Raw genomic sequence first — 24,728 nt, 5'->3', positions numbered from 1 at the left:
TGTGGTTGCCGCTCATTCGTCGGATCCGCCAGGCGCGCCGTTCTCGACCCCGCCGCCTCAGCTCACGCTAGCCCGGCCTCAGCGCACGCTAAGCCGGGGCTTCGGCTCACGCTAGGCCGCGGTGTTTTGGCCTTCCAAAAGAGGACACGACTACAAATCAGTGGCTAAGTTGTATTTACAACACTGTTCCAGAACAGTTCAACCCAACTATCCAGATGTGTGCAGCGCATTTTATGGAGGACTGTTTCCTGATCCTGTGAGAGTAGACTACAATGCCGGCTGGTCTGACTCACATAAGTACATTTTCACTTAAAGGATTTGCCACTGATGATTCAAACGCGAGTTTTGGGCAGTGTAGAGTAGCACTTGTTGTTTGTCATTTCTCTGATCACAAATGCTGACAGAGTTTTATGTTTACACGGCGCGGCGCGATGCAACGCAACGCATAAAAAGACAGTATAATCAGTAATTATGTCCCCACTGGATGCAACAAATGCCTCATTTATAATGGGTTTTAATGTTTTTGTCTTGTCGCTCCGGCCGGACACGGCATCAACAGTATGATAAGGGGCGTAACATTTCCGTCTCACGCTTGAGGTATTCGGCCAATCACAACGCACTGGATAACTGGCCAATCAGAGCACACCTCGCTTTTCAGACCAATGAGCTTTGTAAAAGGCGGGGCATAGAGGAGAAACAATAATGTACAGTATGTGGAAAATAATGTGGTTTTTTTTACTTTAAACCACATAAACACATTTCATTACACCAAATACACAAAATAATGTTTCTTTTAGCAACATCATATGACCCCTTTAAGCATTTGTAGGAAGGACCATCTAGTGATACACTACAATGATTACAGTACAATCCTGGGCACACAGCACTGCACAAATTGTGTATGGCTTTCTTAATTAACACAGTAAATGCATATCACAAGCTCCATTAAGAGAGAACTCCAGGAAATGGACTTAGTGCGTCAGATAAGAGCAACATATAAAATTGCCAATGCTGTGGGTCAGAAGAACTAGTATGAAAAAAAACCAATGACCTACAACCGTGTCTCAATCAGACACACCCAGTTCTGGTCAAGGGTCACTGTACTAATCTGCTGATAAAAAAACAGGTGTGTTTTGTAAACCAGAGGCAGGCAAAGCAGCAACAATTCAATTCCATATTTATTCAACCAACCAGGAGAGCTTTAAACACCACAAAGCATACTAACACTTTCCCTTTACAGCGCCCACTGTAAGATAATCGCCTAATAATATTCACCCTGTGGCACCTTAAACAAGCTCATGGTCACACTATGTTAGAATAAGCGCAAGATTGTTTAACATCAGGCTTTACCAAACGTTCATGTACAGCGAATGAATTCATATAATTGACAGAAAACTGATCAAAATCATACCCCGCCCGCAGCCGGTGCACCGTATCCCTGGAAATTCATTGTAAAAGAGCGATTTCTTTTTGGAGACTGCCCAAAACCGGATACATTGATGCTTAAATGTGTGGATTTTAATCTCCGCCCTCTTCCGTAATGGGCGTGGCAAACAAACCAATGTTTATTTTTCCTACTAACGTCAGATGATCTGGCTTGCACTAGATAAACAACCCAAATAATAAATCCATTATTTTGTGTTTACTCAACTGTGAAATAGATTTGAAAGCCTAGAAGCGTATGAAAATACTGCCTTTGGAAAATATTTGACTGTTCAGAGTATACCACGACACCTGCTGTCACATGAATGTAGAACGCCTGCAAGAAAATGCAGATCTGGGTAACACTTTACTTTAAGGTGTCCTTGTTACACATGTCCAGTGTTGGGGAAAGTTACTTTTAAAAGTAATGCATTACAATATCGCGTTACTCCCTAAAAAAAGTAACTAATTACGTTACTTAGTTACTTTTTATGGAACGTAATGCGTTATATTACTTTTGCGTTACTTTCGCGTTACTTTTTAAATATAAGCAGGGCTTGATTGTTTTTAACATAAGAAGTTCTATTTATAGCAAATGTAAACGCCCTTAACACCAAAAAGTGCAATGAATAAACCTCAGGCTGAAGCAAAAGTGAATTCACGTCTGTACAGTAGAACACAGGAGAAGGAACACTCTTCAGCGATAAAAAAAACAAAGCACAATTGTTAGTTTCTCTAAAGTCATTTGTGCTTATTAGTATGGTTGAACTGGATCATCAAAGGTCAACAGCAAAGACATTGGTTAATAAAATGGGATTAGATACATTTGTGTTATTTAACATATTTAATTATTGCTGGTTTGCGTCATATTCTGAGTTTGCATTTCACGGTTTTAATTCATTTTGATGAATACTAAATCTGTTTTTTGTGAGTGGGATGAATTAATGCACATTCACATTTAGTCTAGAACTACAGTAACATCATGTTCACGCAGCGCACACAACACCTCTGTACTCCCGATTTCTCCCAATATGGCGACAAGAGACTTGTCAGTCAATAAATGGGAAAACAAAGTAACTTGCGTTACTCATTTGAAAAAGTAACTCAGATATTTTCTTGTAAATTTAAAAAGTAATGCGTTACTTTACTAGTTACTTGACAAAAGTAATCTGATTACGTAACTCGCGTTACTTGTAATGCGTTACCCCCAACACCGCACGTTACATGTACTTACTATTTTAATAACAATAGATTATGCATAATTACATGCAAACAATCCTAGGACAAAGCCCTAATCTTAACCCTAACCATATAGTAAGTACGTGTATTTAATTAATATTACTCAGTACTTCAATGTTTAATTAAGGACACCTTAAAATAAAGTGTTAGCCGAATCTGTGTAAAATGCGTAATACTTCATATTTAGCTGCTTATATTGTTTTTATTAAATAGGTTGTGCGTTGAAAAAATGATATAGCCTACTTGTGTAGTTATGATTTATTTATAAGAGTTTTAAAAACTTAAAATAGAAAAGCTTTTAGTAATACTTTAGATTAGGGAACACTATTCACTATTACCTAGTTGCTTATTAGTATGCATATTACTAGCATATTGGCTGCTTATTAGTAAATATAAAGCACATAATTACTGCCTTATTATACATGACCCAATACCTAAACATAACTACTACAGCTTACCAGCTTGCTTACTATTAATATGTTTACTGAGGGAAAACTCTTAGTTAATATTGAATATGTGTTCCCCAATCTGAAGTGTTTTATTTTTTTATTTTTTGTGGAATGTTGTGTTTTTTGTTATCCTAATTTTAAATCTGGACAGGGCTTGCTTGTTTGTTTTTATAATAAAAAAGTTCTATTTTTGCCAAATATAAAAGCCTTTTCACACCTGAAGTGAAATGAAAAAGCCTCAGGCTGAAGGAAATGTAAAGTAGAACGCAGAAGAAGACATTTCAACACACTCCAGCAATAAAAAAAAGACAGATTTGTGCTTATTAGTACGGTTGAACTGGATCATCGAAGGTCCGAAGCAAAGACACTGGTTAATAGAATGGGATTAAATACATAAAGGATATTTGTGTTGTTTAACATTTAATTATTGCAGGTTTGCGTCATATTCTGAGTTGCATTATTTGTATTCATTTTGAGGAATACTGAATCTGTGTTTTTTTGTGTGAGTGAGATGATGCATATTCATATTTATTTTAGAACTACAGTAGCATCTTCTGATTTCTCTCAACATGGCGACACCAGAGCTGTCAGTCAATAAATTGGAAAAAAAAAAGTAACTTGCGTTACTCATTTGAAAAAGTAACTCAGATATTCTCTTGTAAATTAAAAAGTAATGCATTACTTTACTAGTTACTTGAAAAAGTAATCTGATTACGTAACTCGCGTTATTTGTAATGAGTTACCCCCAACACTGATGACATTAGATAGCAGTATTATTCACTACAGGCTTAATGCCATCCTTAGAAAAATATCTACAGGTTCCTTTAGCATGGTAACCGTACAGTAGTTACTACACTTTTTTAAATTATTTTGGAAAAGTATTGCTTTAAATGCATGTTGCTAGAAAGGAGCTGGTTGTCATGGTAACTTTTGGTGCAGCAGCGCTCTCCTCACCCATTTTTTGAGCGGCTTTGGTACCAGAAATATTGTTTTCCTGAAGGGATAATGAACCAAATCAACCAGTCCAGCTATGAGGTAAAATGGGACATTAAACACTTTGATTTCAAGCGAAAAATTATTTGAACAATGGACAAAAAGACGAGACGGTGGTACCTTACGGCTTTAATGAGGGGATGCCAGAATGCTAAACGATCAAATTAACATAATTGATTGATGGATAGACAATTGTTGATTCAAAGAAGTTGATTGTTTATAGAAAAGTAATTTTCTTTTTTACGTAAACATTCAGTTAGTTTGAGAGCTTAGTGTGGTGGGTTTTTTTTGTTTTGGTTTTCGGTTTGGTGGAGATATATATATATATATATATATATATATATATACACGCACACACAATGTAATTTGTGTATGTGTTACGATATAACTTACGAGGTCATATTCAGAAAACAATGAAACCGAAACCAAATAGCGTTGAAACAGGAAGTGAAGTAAACCGAAGAGAATGACAAAATAACGGTCCACTTAACAGAACATAAACCTGACAATAAGATCGTTAGGCTATCGTTAGCCTATATGTCTAACAGTTAGCCTAGTTGTAATCTGATTTTCTAATCTGACTGGACAAGAGACTTTCTATTGATATTTCAGTGCAGTGCAGTTACAGTGTTGCGCCACAAGGTGGTAGACTACACGTTCAAAAACGCTGATTCATTCATTCAAAGAGACGTAATGAAACACGCTGTTGAAATCATTTTAACTTTGAGCGCCACTTTAGAAGGCTCAGCTGACCAGCTCTGCGTCGATGCTAAAACAGACAACCTATTTTCACAAATATATATGACTCGGCCTGGAGGACAGACGCAAGTAATTGCACGCGCTCAGTCGATCTCTCTCTCATTCACTGTCTGTTTAGGCTTGTTAAGTGCAAATCTACGGAGCCTCTGTACAAATCAGCATGGTACACATTATGTTATCGTTACTAACATGTTTAATATTCAGTCCACATGCATGAAGTGTAAAACGAGAAGGGCATAACCTTAGGAAAAAACAAAACACGCAAAAATCGCGGTTGCTGCGGTTCTTGCATTCCTCTGCGGTTTGCTCGTCAATAGCGCGGTATTGCGATATTGCGGTTATCGCGACAGCCCTACTTTGTTCACAGGGTTTCCGGGGTAACGGCTGAATTTAAATGAATTATTATTATTATTATTTCTGCAGTTTAGCGCCATCTGCTGTCAGAGAGTGAAAGTGCGCTTTCATCCAGAGTAGGGATGTCAACGATTAATCGACGATCGATTAATTGTCGATAAGAGATGCAATCGATTAAAGCTATCGATGGTCGATTAAGTCGTTTATTTTTGGGCTGCGTGTGGCTCATGCGCAAAACACGTGCGAGTGGCTGTGAGTGACGGTATATAAATGCATCATCATTCATTCATAATTACAAATTAAGCTTTTAATGTGATTTAAACTTTAAAAGTACATTTAAATAGAAACAAAAAGTTCTTCAACATGGAATGCAATAGAAATGTAGTAACTAAGTCATTTCCCCAGATAATTCTTTCATATCGGGCTCTGCGCTTTGCAGGGCTGCAGGACACAGGACAGATAGACTATTCATTCCTACAACTTGTTAATTCGTTCCTACGACTTATTAATTTGTGGCCACTGTCCATGTTTCATTAATTTTGTTCCTTAAATAACCCATGAACAAATTAATAAATCGATTGAAATTAATAAATCGAACAAATTTTAGGCTAATTCATGGACATGAACTCTTTCATTTCCCTTAGATGCGAAAACAGTGATACAAAGTGAATGACAATAAAATAAACCTGCGAAATTACGGGGTTAGACGGTGAGGATTTAGGAAAAGAAACAGTGCCTAAATATTATTGAATTTGTGGAAATTCGTGACCAACCGGCAAACCAGATCCGAGCCGCGTGACTGTAGGCTATCGGCTCAAATGGCATCCAAAAGCATGGTCGCGATGTAACATTTTCCAGCGTACCAATTACTCCTCTAATAAACAAAGCTTTTATACCACACTTGTCATAATCGGAGTTTATTATCTGTAAATAAATAATTGCAGGATTCAAAACAGCAATTAAAAGGCGCTGTGACCGACGCTTGACTATACGTTTTCCCGAAGCATTCAATGGTGTCACTAAACGGTGATGCCACAACTAAGAGCATCGTTTTAAAAGTAAACACTTTTGCGGATTATATCTTACTCCAAAAATGGAGTTTTTTATGTTTCAGCTGTTCGATCGCACCGGCACCTCGCACGCACACACCCCACAAATTCTAGCAATTCAAACTTACATCGCAGTCTGTTCATTATCAAAATAAAATACAGTCAACCAAACATAAAAGGTTACACTGGTCAGTTTAAATAGACCGTAGTATAGCGGTCCACTCTGCTGTTATGCCAAGGACGTTTTTGCTCATGTGAAGAGGAAGATATCTTTTCCGTCTATATGCGAATGCATGTAAAGTAGACCAATATCGTGCATATTCATTACCGTGATATATCGTATTACCGAATACCGGCACAAGTCTAATTGCGGCCTTTAAAAAAAAAAACCTTGACTTTGGGACAATGGAACCAGAATTTCAAAAATGCTAATTCATTTCTGTTTTTTAAGACTCATAAACAGTGCTGTGACCATGGATATCTAGCCTATATGGAGATACATGAATGTCAACAAGTCCACCTTGGAACGGTCAACATTTCAGACACTGCTCATCACTTTAACAAATCAATGAATTTTCATTGAAAATGAAATAGCAGAGTTCCTCTAATAAACAAAGCTTTTATACCACACTTGCCATAATCAGAGCTGACTTAAATAATTAAGCTAACAGATTTAAAACAGAAGTGTGGCGCGGCATTCCATAAACAAGTTCACGGAAAGGAATGGATGACAACGCACACTCTGTATGTTTGCTTTATTTTGCAAAAGCACAAATCTCGTTTTTATTGCGAGTGTGCAAAAATAAAAGTAAACACTTTTGCGGATTATATCTTACTCCAAAAATGGAGTTTTTTATGTTTCAGCTGTTCGATCGCACCGGCACCTCGCACGCACACACCCCACAAATTCTAGCAATTCAAACTTACATCGCAGTCTGTTCATTATCAAAATAAAATACAGTCAACCAAACATAAAAGGTTACACTGGTCAGTTTAAATAGACCGTAGTATAGCGGTCCACTCTGCTGTTATGCCAAGGACGTTTTTGCTCATGTGAAGAGGAAGATATCTTTTCCGTCTATATGCGAATGCATGTAAAGTAGACCTACAAGCCTAGTTTACATTATAAATAATAGTTTAACATTCAAATACATTGCGAATATGGAAACTTTTGGATTTGTGCCGAATGGTACGTGAGTAATAACCTCCGAATACGTCTAGCCAAACCCACGCTCGCTCTGTCTCGTATGCACGCAAGCATGCACTGTCACGATCTAATGCACTGTAAATGCCCGATTTAAAAAAATATATAAGCCTACCGCAGCGGTTCAAAATCGGACATTTTCCGGAACAGGATCCAGCAGGATCAAATGAAGTACTGGTCAAATTACTCGGGTCAACATTTCAGACACTGCTCATCACTTTAACAAATCAATGAATTTTCATTGAAAATGAAATAGCAGAGTGCAGCCAGCTTGTAAGAGCCATAAATATCTATGGTACTGTACTCCGATGATCAGTAATATTTGTAAGAGTTGTAACTAATATTCTATTTTGATTAATGCAGAATTATCTGATCAACTAAATTCTGTGAAATTTAGCTTCTAAAGACTTTCAGATTAATGTAAGCAGTGGAAATCGGATGTGTGCAAGACTCAGTATATTAAATCCATGCATTAGTAAAAGCATATACCTGCTGCTGTGTCATTAATGTTTATGAAGCAGCAAAAGACAAAGAGAAAAATCACTCACTGTTCTTTGACTGAATCACTTTTGTGTCTTTAATAAGTGCCAATTGATTGATTCAGTAACCATATTTCAGTTTTGACCTTTGTTTGGGTGGGGACACGAATACAATGCACACAGAGATGTACATACAATGAAACAATCAATGTGTGACGATTAAAGACATTCCCCATCACTGGAATGTGTTGTGTCAGAAACACACTGGCAAGTAACAGCATGACTCTCAAACACATACGACTGTTACAGCTGTTAACAGTTTGAGAGCTGGAACATATTTAGTACTCTCAAATACACGAACCATAAGGAATCCAGTGGTGCAGACTGTTTCACTCTGGAGCTTCATTAAAAGCTTATAATGCTTATAATTTCTGTTTCTGACATTGTGAAATACCTCAACGCAGAGTAGAGCTGTCAAACCCTGACCTCATTGAGCCACACAGTCCACACATACCAAACACTCAGACTCAAGGAGATAGCCTTAGTCCTTCAGTCAGCATAATTTAGTTTCTGTATATACACAATATACTGTTTGACTTTTTTTTAAGGTTAATGTTTAGTGTTAAAAAACACTCCGAACTGCACCTGTGCCTCATCTGTCATTACCAAATGCATGTCATTACCAAATTTTTTGGATGTGTTGTTTGTTTGTGTGTGTGTGTGTATTTAAAACGGCTGTTTGTGTCATGTGATTCCCTGTGGGGGTTTAGATTATGGGGTGTTATCAATTTTGTGGCTACGCCCCCCTGTGTGCCAGGACTATATAAGTGTGTGTCAGACAAGAAACATTTTCTTCTGTGTTTGACACAAAGCCTGGAAGAGGAAAAGGTATGCTTACATGCTATTTATACATGTGTTTATACGCGGTAAATGTTTATGGGGTCAGCATTATGTGATAAAAGTCTGTCTTCACTATGACCATTTATTTGATGTGTGGATGTTCTTGCATGAATCAGAACAAACTCAGCTGCAAAATTGGCATGTTTCACTCAAAAGTACCTCATACAGTGGTCATTGTGACTGACTGTAAGTGTTTTTGTTGTAGTATTTCTTGAATGGGTTGTTTATCATTTCTCTGGGAGATTTTGGTAAACTTCAAATTAGTTTCAAAAACTGTACAATCATTCTCGTATGCAGCCTTGTAAATATGAGGGATCTGATTACCATCTGGATGGCATGAGATGGGGGTAGGGGTAGATCACACGTACATCCAGTGTACTCAGTGCATGTTGTCCACTATATTTTTGGAATAGAGACGAGGAGGGACTCAACCGTCACAGTGACAAATGACATGTCAACACTGTCAGAATTACAGTTACAAACCTATGTTAAACCCATTTACCTGTATACAGAAACCAAGATATATTTATATTGCAGTCAAAGCATGAACACATTAATTATATAATACAAAAAAAAGGTTTTCGAAACATTAGAATGCGTTACCGAACATATTTAATAATTAGGAGTTTGATTGTTAAATCATAATTCTGTAATAATTTGGTTATTACAGAATTGTAACTCAAAGATGTAAGTTTTACCTGTGATATATCACAGTCATTTTCTTCCGCCTCAGTGGATTTCTTCCATAAGACTCGAGCTAATATCTTTTTCTCCTTTACTAGTGAGAGACTTCGGCGTCTGCCCTCTTCTGGCTCCTCCCCTCTTCTGGCTCCTCCCTCTCTGCAGTGACATCAGCACAGCATTGAGGAGAGGGGAGGGAATAATTAAGCATGCCACTGAACCGCTTAATCTCATTGGTTCTTTCTGCGTTTGTGTTTCTGCAGATGCCAGAATTTGAGAAGAGCACAGTTCACATCAGAGACCCTGAGAGGGTGGAGCAGGTTATCTGCAGTCTCATTAAAGGTGGAGCATCGAAACTGCAGGTACAAACACCGTCACCTCCCTGTGCTCTATTAGGCCATATGTCTATCATACAACTGCTGTCACATTACTAGTGTTATGCACTGAATGGAAACACACTTGTAGTGTCAACACTGTCATTAGTAGTGTTTAATAAAGCAGGCATCACTGTTGCTTTATAATGCTGATATATTAGTCTGTGACTAGTGTCTAATGACCCATGGTGTCCACCTTGGATCTGCTGACTCTCCTTCTGTTCTTCAGATCATCACAGATTTTGATATGACGTTAAGCAAGTTTGCTGTCAATGGAAATCGTTGCCCAACATGTCATAGTGAGTAAAAAATTGCCCCTTTTTATCATCTCGCAACAAAGAGCACACCAATTTAGTCAATAAACAAAATATTCTAAGAGGGTTACTATGCATGTAATAAAACAAATCTTAAAAGTAGTTTTCAAAGAGTTTTTTTAATTCAAATATATATGTCAACATTTTTCTTGATAGATGGAGGGTTGTTTCTTTACAAATGTTACAATAACCTGTTCTGTCTGGATATTAATTTTGATGACACTGGATTGACTGATACATTTGTAAAAATCACACTAAAATATATCTTTGATATCCAGTGATCTGTACATTTGGCTTTTACAGATATCATTGACAACTGCAAGCTGGTGACAGAAGAATGTAGGAAGAAGGTATATCGTTTTTTTTTTTCCTTCAATAAAACGTTTGTATAAAGTTGCATGATTTACATGCTAAAAATTTTATTTTTCCAGCTGCTCCAACTAAAGGAGACGTATTATCCAATAGAGATTGACCCACATCTGACCATGGAGGAGAAATATCCATTTATGGTGGAGTGGTGAGTGGCCACACATGCAAATAAACACACATGAAATGATCTTTCAGAATGCTGTATTAAATAAATGTGGTCTTTTTTTCCTCAGGTATTTTAAGTCTCACACGTTATTGGTAGAACAGCGATTGCAGAAGGACAAACTTCCAGAAGTCGTGAGAGAGTCGGATGTCTGTCTAAGGTACAAACATTTCTAACCCTAACCCTTTCACAACTTCCACTCTGAATACCAAATAAACTTGCATTAGAATCGCAGCAGCTGTGGTGTCCTTTTACTACACCAAAAGCACAATCAGTCTCTCAAAGATGTTGCCGGATCTGATCTTTAAGCATGTGTTTGGTCACATGTCACAGGGAAGGGTACGAGCAGTTCTTTGACCGGCTGCACCAGCACAACGTTCCTATGTTCATTTTTTCCGCCGGTCTGGGAGATGTGCTGGAGGAAATTATCAGACAAGCTGGCGTCTACCACACCAACGTCAAAGTTGTGTCCAACTTCATGGACTTCGATGATAATGTGAGTCTCGAAGCTTTTATAAATATCACCGGTTTGTATTACTCTCAAACACTGCTTTAATTGAGCTCAGTGATGATCATCTGCTGATCAGGATCTTCTGTATTGTCTTGCAGGGGGTTCTGAAAGGCTTTAAAGGAGAGCTGGTCCATGTTTACAACAAGCATGACGGTGCCCTGAGGAACACGGAGTATTTCAAACAACTGAAGGACAATGGAAACGTTATTCTGCTCGGAGACTCTCTCGGTGATCTCACCATGGCAGATGGTGTGCCCAACGTAGAGCACATCCTCAAAATCGGCTTTCTTAATGATAAGGTACTGATTTCTTTTCTCATTGCTCAAAACAGGACCGTTGTTTAGTTGATTTCACTGATAAGGTTTTGTTGTATTTCACAGGTAGAAGAACGGTTAGAAAAGTACATGGACTCTTATGATATAGTTCTGGTGAGGGATGAAACACTTGAAGTGCCTAATTCCATACTACAGAAGATCTTATAATAGACACCGCAGAGCCACCGGCCCACAGCACAGCCTGCGAGGAAAAGACTCCGATTCCAGGATATTGAGTCAGCTGGATAGTTCATCTGTCGACATGCCTCACATGTTCACAAGCCATACGTACGTCACTCTTTGACCTTTTTTAAAGTTGTGTCCTGTCATCATAATGAACTATTTTAATAAACACATACACCTGGGATCTCGGTGTAAATGAATATCAAAAGAAAAATACATCATTTGCATATTGGCAAAATTATTGTTTGTAGTATTTTTGATATGGAAATATGTGTATTCAGTGTTTGCAATACAAGTTGGGACTGTGAGGAGTACAAAGCCCAACTGACATATCACATTCATCGTCATTCTTAAAATGATGTGCACTTTTTAAGAATGAGCAAGTTCTCGTGGAAATTTGTATTTCATGAGAGTATGCAGGCTGCATGCACAGATCAACATTAAAGCAATACTGTAAATTGCTCCAGAAGCCATGATGTTCCATGTGTTGTGTTCTTTGTCCTGTGAGAATGTTTTAGCATAAATGATCAACCTTTCGGTGTTAACATTTGCACAACCTCCTGATTACCTGTGAGGTAGGCAATAAAGTGTTTTTTCTCTGGAGTGTTTGATTCTGTGAAATTATGTGTGAATGAATAAGAAAGATTTATACAAAGTTGGCAACAAGTGCCGGTGACTATTTTACTTTTTCTTAAAGAGAAATCTCAACCTGTTTGGCAGGAAGGCTGAACACATGGTCTGTATAAAGTAAAAAAAAAAACTGAATTTTATCTGTTATGCTTTTTAAGGTTTGAAATGTGTCTGAATTTGGAATATGTTCCCTGAAAATTCTAGTGAGGTTAGGTTTAGTGCCTCCAAAGGACTTGTGTCTGTCCAGTGTTTGGGAAAGTTACTTTTAAAAGTAATGCATTACAATGTTGCATTACTCTATAAAAAAGTACTTAATTGCGTTACTTTTTATGTAAAGTAATGCTTTGTTACTTTTGTGTCACTTTTTATCATCTGCGCTGGGCTTGCTTATGTATTTATATATATATATATTTTTTTTTTAAAGTTCTATTTTTGGCAACTGTAAAGGCCCTCTTACGCCAAAAGTATGCCAAATTAATAAGCCTCAGCCTGAAGGAAATGCCTCTGCACCTCACTCAATTTTTCTCAACACGGGGCCATGAGAGGTGTTAGTGAATAAAGTAAAATAAGACTTGCTGCTTTTTTTGAGACAAATCAATTCAGTAAGTCATAATGGGTCATAACACCCATTTGTCACCTCCTAATGGCATATGTAATCAGAATAAATTGTCACTGTGAACAAATGTGTTAGGGTTATGGTCAGTGTTCGGGGTAACGCATTGCAAGTAACGCATAATCAGATTACTTTTTTCAAGTAACTAGTAAAGCAATGCATTACTTTTAAATTGAGAATAAATTATCTGAGTTACTTTTTCAAATATGTGACCATGGACCACAAAATCGTACGGGTTAATTTTTTTGAAATTGGGTTTTATACATTATCTGAAGCTGAATAAATAAGCTTTCCATTGGTGTACGGTTTGTTAGGATAGGACAATATTTGTCCGAGATACAACTATTTGACAATCTGGAATCTGAGGGCGCAAAAAAATTCAAAATACTGAGAAAATCGCCTTTAAAGATGTCCAAATGAAGTCCGTGGTAATGCATGTTACTAATCAAAAATTAAGTTTTGATATATTTACAGTAGGAAATTTACAAAATATCTTCATGGAACATGATCTTTATTTAATATCCTAATGATTTTTGGCATAAAAGAAAAATCAATCATTTTGAAAGATACAATGTATTGTTGGTTATTGCTACAAATATACCCGTGCTACTTATGACTGCTTTTGTGCTCCAGGGTCACATACAGTATGTAATGCATATTACTTTTTTTTTCATTTTTCCACTCAAATTTGAGCAAAGTACAGGTACAGCTATTTGTCCTTCATTGTGTAAAATACTGAACATGAAATTGATCTCCAAGGGCCTTCCTTTTTTTCTTTTCTGCAGTTCTGGTCTGTAAATGCAGTGCTAGTTGTGACCTGCCTTTGAACATCAGACCATCAAACAAGCAAAATGAAAATTATCGACACTCTCTGCAGGTTCTGACAATTGTACAATAGGCTAACAATGTATACGGTAAGCGAAGCTATTTATTATTCAGAAGTTTCTTTCTTGTCCTCCTCCATCCACCAGTTCGTTAAAATTAGACTCAATAGCTATAAGTGATAGAGACTTGAGACTTACACTTTTCACATTCTGGTTCTCATTTCATTCTTTTTTTTTACTGAAGACAATTTGGAAAATGTATGCTCTCCCTCACAGTTTGCAACTAGCAGTCTCAGAAAAAAATACTTAAATGATCTTTCATAAATGATGAATTTAGTGTCATTCCTTCCATCATGCTGTACATCTGGTTCTGCACTCTAGTCTGCCACGGTTTTGTGCTTTTTTTTGCACACTGGAGGTCACGCTTAAAGCCCTGAGAAACGACAGATACATTTATGTCTGCTATTTCAAATTCTTCTAATTCATCTTGCAAAAATGAAATGAGACATGTTGATGTAAATGTGTCTATATCGTGCCTCTATTTCTGGCTTGTGGCATGGAATTTTTTTTAGCACTGTGTACCAAAACTGCATCATGAAGGCCACCCCCAAAGTGTCCAGCGGTGCACAGCACAGACGCTTCTCTGCAAGTTTCTTGTTTCCCATGCATGTCTTTGGATATTTTGCTCAAGGTCTCTCTGACCTGTCTGACCTCTCTAACTGCATGATGCAAAATGGATTAAAGGATTATTTCTGTTCTTTCCACATTGTTGCCCCCTACAACTGGAAAGGTCACACCCAAGACTGTTAACCATAGCCAGGATGCACTCATGAGAGAGGTCTAAGCTGGAGTATTTAATGCTTTGAATCCCCTTAGCGACGGTTTGCTTGAAATTCTTACCAGAGATTCTTACCTGTTTTATGCAGAGCAGTGCATAAAACATACCCATAAGGAAAAATCAATGTCAACAATCAGCTGCATAGAGAATTCCATGTGTTCATTTGAAAACCTTTACAAGCGTTCCAGCCAGGGTTGCCAAGTCTGTAATTACCCCATGGAATTGAATTGTGATGTGAAGCACCTAAAAGCAACCACGTCGGACAGAAGCACTGCGTCTCAAAGCAAAAGAAACACGCACTTGTCTTCGGCCAGTTCTTCAGTAATTGTATCAAAATATTTTACGTATTTTATTTGCTACCATGATAAAACTGTGCAAGATGATGAGACAAAGGAGATTTTTAGGAGGCAGCAGCACTGGTAGCTCTGGCTGCAAGCTCCTTTATGTTTTTATGATTGATACTAATCTACACAGTGATTGTCGAGTTAAAATAGCATGCATAATAGTGACTGTAAAATATGTATTTTGTATGTATTGATATTTAGGGTAGGGTTAGTTTTGATACTCAGATCTGGCAACCCTCGCTGCCGGTAGTGGGAACTCGCGCATAATCAGTGACGTACAAGAAGGGAAACTAGGGAAGGAAGGGCATAAAAAGTTGAAATGGAGCGCGGCTACTGGCTTCAGAAAGACTTTCAGTGAACCATTAAATGTATAAAGTGAACGAGAGGGTTTTATTCACCTAAAAGAGTTCTTTTAAACCACCAATTCGTTCAGAAAATCAGAAAGAGGAGACACAAGGACACAGATAGCATGCCGATGATTGTGAGGAGACTGTTTTTACGTTTTGGCTGATTGGTGTTACTTTGTTAGCTGCCTGGTTGCTTACTAAATATCTGTTTAGCTGCACGATTTCGCGTGAAATATAGTTTGCGTTAACTAGCTATTTAGTGCACACACATTTGGTCCCTTTAGCCGTAAAACCAGTGGTGACAACGCCAGCTTGCTAATACCTTTCTGGGTGGCACATTCCAATTCTGTTTAAAACTATAGCTTATGAGTCCCAAGCTAGTTAGCTTGCTAGGTTCGATTTTTATGCGGGTCAAAGAAGAAAAGGGGGTTTCAGTTATCAAAACAATAAAAGCTTAATACAGTTTTTCCATTAGAATCTATCTATCTATCTCTCATTCATTCGTTCATTTTTTAAAACACGATTATTTACAGAAAATAATCGGATTCAGTGTAACAGTTTGTATGCAAACAGACAAAATCAGGCATATTTAGAGCAAGAATCGTTAGACTTGAAGGATCACAGTGCAATCCCAAAATACTAATTCATTGTAATTTTAAAGGGGTCATATGACGTTGCTAAAAAGAACATTATTTGGTGTAATGCAATGTGTTTAAGGTAAAAAAACAACAACAACATTATTTTCCACATGATGTACATTATTGTTGCTCCTCTATGCCCCGTCTTTCTGAAACGCGTCGATTTTTACAAAGCTCATCGATCTGAAAAGCGAGGTGTGCTCTGATTGGCCAGCTATCCAGTGCGTTGTGATTGGCTGAATACCTCAAGGGTGTGACGGAAATGTTACGCCCCTTACCATACTGTGATGCCGTCTCCCAGCAGGACGAGACAAAACCAGTAAAACCAATTATAAATGAGGCATTTGTTGCATCCAATGGGGACATAATTACTGATTATAATGACTTGTACTGTCTTTTTACACGTTGCGTTGCGTATCACGCCGTGTAAACATAAAACCATGTCTGCATTTGTGATCGGAGAAACGACAAACAACAAGCGCTACTCTACACTGCTCAAAACTCGTTTGAATCATCAGTGGCAAATCCTTTAAATATAAAAACGTACTTACAGGCTGTGAGTCAGAAGCGCCAGACTGTCCTTTCAAAGTTGGAATTGCCCCACTTTATAGAAACAGACACCGTATTGTAGGCTACTCTCTCAGGAAACAGTCCTCGTCCTCCATAAAATGCGCAGCACACATCTGAATATTTGGGTTGAACTGTTCTGGAACAGTGTTGTAAATGCAACTTAACCACTGATTTCTAGTCGTGGCCTCTTTTGGAAGGCCAAACAAAGTAGCTTCGCTTTCATTACGAAACACACAGCGTCTCCACGACGTGGCGGCGGCAGAAACAATACTACAGCGAGAATAAAAGTTACACCTTCTTTCTTTGTGTGAACATTTGGGCAGCGTTATGCAAATCTTCTCACATAGTGATGTAGACATGTGGGGGCATGTTAGAACGAGCCGTTTTAGGTAGGTGTGGCTGACTCTTAACTTTTATAAAGAATATCTCTTTGGATTTGAGACTTTAGTCTTTGCAACTTTACAGATCTTCTTTATGCACCAAGAGCTTGTAACACTCCAAAGAGAAAGGAAAAATTGAAATCGCATCATATGACCCCTTACCAATCTTGGCCACTATCCTTCAAACCATTAGACTTTACCCATTTGTCAGCAATACGTTTTAATCCAAAGAGAAAGGAAAACTTGAAATCGCATCATATGACCCCTTACCAATCTTGGCCACTATCCTTCAAACCATTAGACTTTACCCATTTGTCAGCAATACGTTTTAATCATATATATATATACATATACATAAATATATAAATAAATATAACAAATGTAGTATGATCACTTCATTTATATAAGTACAGGTCAGAATATGTTGTTTCATTTTTGCATAAATGTATCTGTCATGCTGAATAATGATGGAACATTATCTCACCCATATTTTAACATGTTATTTCCACAAAAGTTATTTGAAACATTAAAGTAGACACTTTAGTTGCATTTAATATGCTGTCTGTCTGTGTGTGTGTGTGTGTGTGTATATATATATATATAATCACTTTTGTAAATTGAATTTGGCCACCAAAATGGGACGTCTTGTCTTTGACCCATGCATGGATTTATATGCACATATATAATGTAGCTTAAGTACATTTTTTTAGTAAAATGGGAAACAATTGTATTATAGTGACGAGAATGCATCTTGGATTATAGTTATTTCCCCTAACTGACACTTCCCTAACTGAATATTCTTGTCTATTCAGCACATCACAATTAAGCAGAAAGGACAGGAGCCTCGACCACGACGCTGCCATGCAGACGCTACTTTATTCACATGCCCCTTCTGTGCAACTGACGTGTGTAAGCCAAGACAGTACCATCAAATAATGACCCATTTAGCTGGACATAAACTGAGAGCAGTTGAATATGGAGGTGAGTATGTGAGCAAACTGTTTCTTTGGTAGTTAACATATGTCATATAAACTAACAATAAAAACGTTATTTTTTTTCGTTTTTGGTTGCGTGTGGAAGTGTGTGTCTGAGCATAGTTTGTTTATAATAATGTTGTAATATTTAACTGACATGTTAGGAACTAAGTGTGAAAATAATTCTGCAGTTCTTTAGATGTTGTTCTGGGTTCTTTTATGACCTCTTGGATGAGTCATTGTTGTGCTCTTGGAGTAATTTTGGTTGGCCGGCAACTCTTTGGAAGGTTCACCATTGTTACAAGTTTTCTCAATTTGTGGATAATGGCTCTGACCATGGTTCGCTGGAGTCCCAAAGCCTTAGAAATGGCTTTATGATCCTTTCCAGACTGATACATGTCAACTGTTTTGATTCTCATCTGTTCTTGAATTTTTTTAGATCGCGGCATGATGTGTTGCTCTTTAAGCATGTGTCACTTTGTCAGACAGGTTCTATTTAAATTATTTCTTGATTCAACAGGTCTGGCAGTAATCAGGCCTGGGTGTGGCTAGTGAAATTTAACTCAGCTTTCTTAAAATAATGTGGTTAATTGCAGTTCTTTCATGATTTAACAGGAGGGGGCAATTAATTTTTCACGTAGGGCCACGTAGGTTTGGACAGCTTTTTTCCCTTAATAAATGAAATCATCATTTAAAAACTGCATTTTGTATTTACTTGCATTATCTTTGTGTAATATTTAAATTTGTTTGATGATCTGAAACATTAAAGTGTGATAAACATGGAAAAAAATAAGAAATCAAGAAGGGGGCCAACACTTTTTCACACCACTGTATATTTTTTTTTACATCATCCACTATGCTTGGTCAATATTTTGCTAATACAAATGTGCTCAAACCTTTGTTTTAGATCATGTTATATACAGCTGTAACATTGGCTGTGGCAAAAGGGCCAGACATTTTCACTGCTGCCAGTGTCCCAAGATTTACATGAATAAAGCTGCCATAAAAAAGCATCTTTGCAGCGCTCATCCAATAGCTACTTGCAATCCAGAACCACAACCTGTAAGTCACCCACTACAAGAACCTCCTTCACACCAACAACCAGCATCTCATCCACCACCAGAACCTCCTTCACACCAACAACCAGCATCTCATCCACCACCAGAACTTCCTTCACACCAACAACCAGCATCTCATCCACAAGAACTTGATTTGCAGCAAGCAGCACCTTCAGCGATTGGGAGAAAGCAGATCTCTGTGCAGTGTCCTAGTAGGGTGAGTGCAAATTCCCCAAAATTAGAAATACATTGAGTGGATAAATCATGAAGCACAGTGTGATGATAAAAAGAATAGGAGGTACAGTACTGAGCAAATGTATGTTAGAATTTTCACCCAAAAATTATTTAATATCTTTTGGTTTAAGTGTGCTAATAGGAGATGTCAGTTCACGCTTCCAAACATTCCTTTTGCCATTATTTGTAATCAGTGAAATTTTTGTATGCACAGTCCAACAACATACACAGAGATATGATCTCACCATCATTTAGCCTGTCTGTTATTGCATCTAGAGCCAAAAGGAGATGACTAAATCCATAAGAACTGTGGGAACACATCCAAGATGATTGGGGAATTATATCTGTGAAGCTACAGTACTGTGAAAAATTGTAATCACGTGCAAAAATGCTGTCAAGTAAGTGATGTGACATGTGGCCAAGTATGGTGACCCATACTCGGAATTAGTGCTCTGCATTTAACCCATCCAAAGTGCACACACACAGCAGTGAACACACACCCGGAGCATTGGGCAGCCATTTTTGCTGGGGTGCCCGGGGAGCAGTTGGGGTTCGGTGCTTTGCTCAAGGGCACCTCAGTCGTGGTATTGAAGGTGGAAGAGAGCACTGTACATTCACTCCCCCCACATACAATCCCTGCAGGTACAAGACTCGAACCCGCAACCTTTGGGTTACGAGTCCGACTCTCTAACCATTAGGCGAACAACTAAGGATGTTTTCAAAAATAAACTGGTTTATTACTGGTTCAATAAATAAACTGGTTTATTACAGTTAATGGCTATATGAATGTTTAGAAATACACAGTGATATTTCCTACTGTCACACTAAAGCAAAATATAAAAATACATTTCTTATGTAACTTTTGCGGAGTACTCTATATCGTAGTAAAATCATTCTGTGGGTGTTTTAACTGATTCGTTTAAATCAAGTGGACTGTTCCTGACACCTTTCTCTTTCTTTTCAACTGTCATTATGCGTCAGACAGATAAAGTGATTTGAAAAAGTGAAGGAACACTGAGGCCAAGCGCCTGCAGATAAGCGTAAAGGGATTGTTTATTGTTTTGACCAAACTGTGTGAATTTGCTGGCTAGATACCCAGCTAATTATAAAAAGTACTACTAACAAGTATTATTAGTCAATGTTAGCTAGCTGTTTAGTGGATCTTCTAGCTATTTGTCACTTTAGCTATGAAACCCAGTGATGAGAATGGTAACTTGTATGTTAGGTATATTCTAAGTGAATTTAAAAATAATGAGTTAGCTTTCTAGACTAGATTTCTAAGCACTATGTAACATAACATGTTATCTTAATTGATTATTGTTTTCTAGTCAAAAATGGGAAGCAGTGGTTTATATACATAAACATATTTTAGATTTAAATTTATAGACATTTTCTCCTGAGGGTAACTGATATTTTTATTGTCTATTCAGCACATCACAATTAAGCAGAAAGGACAGGAGCCTCGACCGCGACGCTGCCATGCAGACACTACTTTATTCACATGCCCCTTCTGTGCAACTGACGTGTGCAAGCCAAGACAGTACCATCAAATAATGACCCATTTAGCTGGACATAAACTGAGAGCAGTTGAATATGGAGGTGAGTTTATGAGCAAACAGTTTCTTTGGTAACACTTTGTAATAATGTGGGAAGAGAACAAACATAGATTACAAGTGTTATGAATTAATTATTCTTCGTCGATGGTGTGGTTATACAAATGTGCTCAAATCTCTTTAGATCATGTTATATACAGCTGCAACATTGGCTGTGAAAAAAAGGCCAGACATTTTCACTGCTGCCAGTGTCCCAAGATTTACATGAATAAAGGTGCCATAAAAAAGCATCTTTGCAGCGCTCATCCAATAGCTACTTGCAATCCAGAACCACAACCTGTAAGTCACCCACTACAAGAACCTCCCTCACACCAACAACCAGCATTTCATCCACCACCAGAACTTCCTTCACACCAACAACCAGCATCTCATCCACCACCAGAACCTCCTTCACACCAACAACCAGCATCTCATCCACCACCAGAACCTCCTTCACACCAACAACCAGCATCTCATCCACCACCAGAACCTCCTTCACACCAACAACCAGCATCTCATCCACCACCAGAACCTCCTTCACACCAACAACCAGCATCTCATCCATCACCAGAACCTCCTTCACACCAACAATCAGCATCTCATCCACCACCTGAACTTCCTTCACAGCTGCGACCAGCATCTCAACCACAAGAACTTGATTTGCAGCAAGCAGCACCTGATCGACAAGAATTAGCAGCTTCTCCAGCGATTGAGAAAAAGCAAATCTCTGTTCAGGATCCACGTAGGGTGAGTCTGAATTCTAAAAATTGAAATACATTGAGCTGAATGACTGCCTAGCATTAAGTATTATTGGTTTACATTAGCTTGCTATTTAGTGCATCTCTCAAAGTGCATTTGTCGTCATAACTAATAATAATAATTAGTTCAATTAATCAGTCTAGTATAAATATGAAGCAATGGTAATATACATTGAGGAAATATAATTTAGACTAAAATTGATAGACTCTTGAGTGTAACTGACATATTTCTTGTCTATTCAGCACATCACAGTTAAGCAGAAAGGACAGGAGCCTCGACCGCGACGCTGCCATGCAGATGCTACTTTATTCACATGCCCCTTCTGTGCAACTGACGTGTGTAAGCCAAGACAGTACCATCAAATAATGACCCATTTAGCTGGACATAAACTGAGAGCGGTTGAATATGGAGGTGAGTATGTGAGCTTAAAATTAGTTTGGTAATACTTTATAATAATGTGGTAATAGTTAACATGTTATAAACTGACAATGAACAAATACTTTTACAGTATTCATTGGTTAAAATGTTTAGTTTAAAATAAAAAAAAATTGTATACTATATATTTACACTGGGTAATCCATTATGAGCTAAGTATCAATGAGCAGTAACATTAATTAATTCAATCTGTAAAAGAAAAATAATGTTCATTGTTAATTTATGTTAATGTACATTGACTAATGTTAAAAAAAGAAGTTTATTAGAAAGCAATATTTTTTTTTCAGTTTAAAGGGGTCATATGATGCGATTTCAAGTTTTCCTTTCTCTTTGGAGTGTTACAAGCTGTTCGTGAATAGATAAGATCCCTGAAGTTGCAAAGACTAAAGTCTCAAACCCAAAGAGATATTCTTTATTAAAGTTAAGACTGGTCCACGCCCCCCTAAAACGCTTCGTTTAAACACGCCCCCACATGTCTACGTCACTGTAGAAAGATTTGCATAACGCCGCCTAAAGGTTCACGCAAAGAAAGAAGGCGTAACTTTACTGTTGCTGCCACCACCATGTCGTGGGGACGCTGTGTGTTTCGTTGCGAAAGCGAAACTACTTTATGGAGGACTGTTTCCTGATCCTGGGAGAGTAGACTACAATGCCGGCTGGTCTGACTCACAGACTGTAAATACATTTTCATATTTAAAGAATTTTCCACTGATGATTCAAACGTGAGTTTTGAGCAGTGTAGAGTAGGCTTGTTGTTTGTAATTTCTCCGATCACAAATGCAGTAATGGTTTTATGTTTACGCGGCACGATGCAACGCGTAAAAAGACAGTATAAGTCATTATAATCAGTAATTATGTCCCCACTGGATGCAACAAATGCCTCGTTTATAATGGGTTTTTTAATGTTTTTGTCTCGTCGCTCCGGGACACGGCATCACAGTATGGTAAGGGGCGTAACATTTCCGTCACACGCTTGAGGTATTCGGCCAATCACAACGCACTAGATCACTGGCCAATCAGAGCACATTTCTCTTTTCAGATCGATGAGCTTTGTAAAAATCGACACGTTTCAAAAAGGCGGGGCATAGAGGAGAAATAATAATGTACAGTATGTGGAAAATAATGTGTTTTTTGAACCTTGAACCGCATAAACACATTTCATTACACCAAATACACAAAATAATGTTCTTTTTAGCAACATCATATGACCCCTTTAAAGTCATTATGCAGGGAAATGTCTACTAACATATTTATTTACTTTTAGATTTTGTTATATACAGCTGTAACATTGGCTGTGGTAAAAAGGCCAGACATTTTCACTGCTGCAAGTGTCCCAAGACTTACTTCAAGAAAAGTGAGCTAAAAAGGCATCTTTGCAGGGCTCATCCAATAGCTCCAGAAGCACCTTCTTTACAGCCACCAGCACCTGGTCCACTGGAATTACCAGCTCGTCCAGTGATGGCTAAAAGAAAGCAAATCTCAGCGCAGTGTCCTCACTGCGGGCTCAGTCTTAATTCAAAAAATTTAAAGAAACACATTGAGCGGAAGCATCATGAAGCCTTGCATACCTTAACTTCAGTTCTACCAGCACAGTGTGTCGATAAAAAGAATGGATTATACGTTGTGTCAGAATCATTTTGTGAGCCTTGTACCCCCATCCATGTGGTCAAAAAATGTTGGGGTTCATCCCACAAGGTTAAGTGTGAAATGGATAATTGCAACAATCGTGTTGAAGTGGCACAAAGGAGAGGACTTTTGGTTGCGCAGTGTGTGCATCTAAGCTCAGTAGACTACACCTGTGCTGTTGCACCGAGTGAGGATTTATCAGAGCATGTGTTGACTGAGATGGTGGAGCGGAAATGGATTGGAGATATACGGAAAAAACGATGCCTTAAGATGCAAAAGCAAGCTAAGCTTAAAGGTGCCACTTTTACTAGCCTTGTTACCATTGGAGGCCCTGACTACATGTATTATATATCAATATATAAGCCAAAGGTGTCACATTACAGTAAACTGGGCAGAGTCTTGGTGGATTACAATGCCAAGACAAACACTTGGAACTGCCCTTGTGGCAAACGTGGAAAATCATGCCTGCACAAGAGTATTGCAAAGTGGTGTCTCTATCAAACGAAGAAGCAGCTCTTTAAAAAACCTGCTTGAAGCAGAGGAAGAAAATGAATCGGCGCAACTTGAGGATCTATCTAGCCAACAGTTCTTCCAAAAATGGGTGCCCAGCGACTGGTTGGGATAATGAACTGACACTTCAAATCTGTGATTCTACTGATATCGGTGAACAAAGACTGCATGAATGTAAAATGAAGAAAATAAAAAGAAATCCAAAGTCCAATTATTGAATTGTTGATTTTGGGAATGTAAATGATTAGTTGACAATTGAGAGAAGCTATGGCGATTATTCTGGGGGAAGAAGAGCATACAGAGACTGTATGTAGACTGTACAAAGATTTGAAATATAAAAGTTACAATACATGTAACTGCATATAGCGTTGTCTACAGTTTGAATGTATCGGGACAGTTTAAAGCGGCCATTTTTTCCTCCCCCTTGAGGTGTTGGTAGGATTTTTGTATTAGAAACATATCATATAAAAATATAGAAACCATACAATATTATACACATAAAATATGTATATATGCCATAATTTAAACACTTTCAGATTTATTAATGACATTTTCCATAATTTTCCTTTTGACACATAAGAGCTTATTTACTATCAAAG

The 24,728-nt window shown here is 37.9% G+C and overlaps 3 protein-coding genes across 5 annotated transcripts in view; 2 read left to right on the top strand and 1 right to left on the bottom strand.

Annotated features, from left to right (window-relative positions):
- The window catches only part of LOC107551732 (sorcin-like), a 9,084-nt gene extending 7,564 nt beyond the window's left edge, over positions 1–1,520 (bottom strand). The window contains exon 1 of the mRNA XM_016233458.1: positions 1,412–1,520. Coding sequence (XP_016088944.1) covers positions 1,412–1,450 — 39 coding nt within the window. The 5' untranslated portion in view covers positions 1,451–1,520. The remainder of the gene's footprint in view (positions 1–1,411) is intronic.
- A 7,263-nt stretch (positions 1,521–8,783) lies between these two features.
- Positions 8,784–12,361, top strand: LOC107551731 (cytosolic 5'-nucleotidase 3). The gene is made up of 9 exons (XM_016233457.1): positions 8,784–8,836; positions 9,793–9,891; positions 10,133–10,202; positions 10,521–10,567; positions 10,649–10,734; positions 10,820–10,909; positions 11,083–11,245; positions 11,359–11,559; positions 11,641–12,361. The coding sequence occupies exons 2-9, from the start codon at positions 9,793–9,795 to the stop codon at positions 11,740–11,742; spliced, it is 858 nt and encodes a 285-aa protein (XP_016088943.1). The 5' UTR covers positions 8,784–8,836; the 3' UTR covers positions 11,743–12,361.
- A 2,923-nt stretch (positions 12,362–15,284) lies between these two features.
- Positions 15,285–24,412, top strand: LOC107551746 (zinc finger protein 574). Of its 3 annotated transcripts, none has more exons than XM_016233468.1 (5): positions 15,285–15,487; positions 20,638–20,806; positions 20,945–21,546; positions 21,801–21,969; positions 23,258–24,412. In XM_016233468.1, the coding sequence occupies exons 1-5, from the start codon at positions 15,476–15,478 to the stop codon at positions 24,151–24,153; spliced, it is 1,848 nt and encodes a 615-aa protein (XP_016088954.1). In that variant the 5' UTR covers positions 15,285–15,475; the 3' UTR covers positions 24,154–24,412. The 3 variants fall into 3 exon arrangements, with proteins under 3 accessions (XP_016088954.1, XP_016088956.1, XP_016088957.1); XM_016233470.1 differs by lacking the exon at positions 20,638–20,806 and adding an exon at positions 17,754–17,922; XM_016233471.1 differs by lacking the exon at positions 15,285–15,487 and adding an exon at positions 20,023–20,247.
- Positions 24,413–24,728: the final 316 nt, after the last annotated feature.

This window comes from Sinocyclocheilus grahami, unplaced genomic scaffold (genome assembly GCF_001515645.1).
Source record: "Sinocyclocheilus grahami isolate Dianchi unplaced genomic scaffold, SAMN03320097.WGS_v1.1 scaffold431.1, whole genome shotgun sequence".
Classification (NCBI taxonomy): Eukaryota; Metazoa; Chordata; class Actinopteri; order Cypriniformes; family Cyprinidae; genus Sinocyclocheilus; species Sinocyclocheilus grahami.
This window is presented reverse-complemented; position numbering and strand designations above follow the sequence as displayed.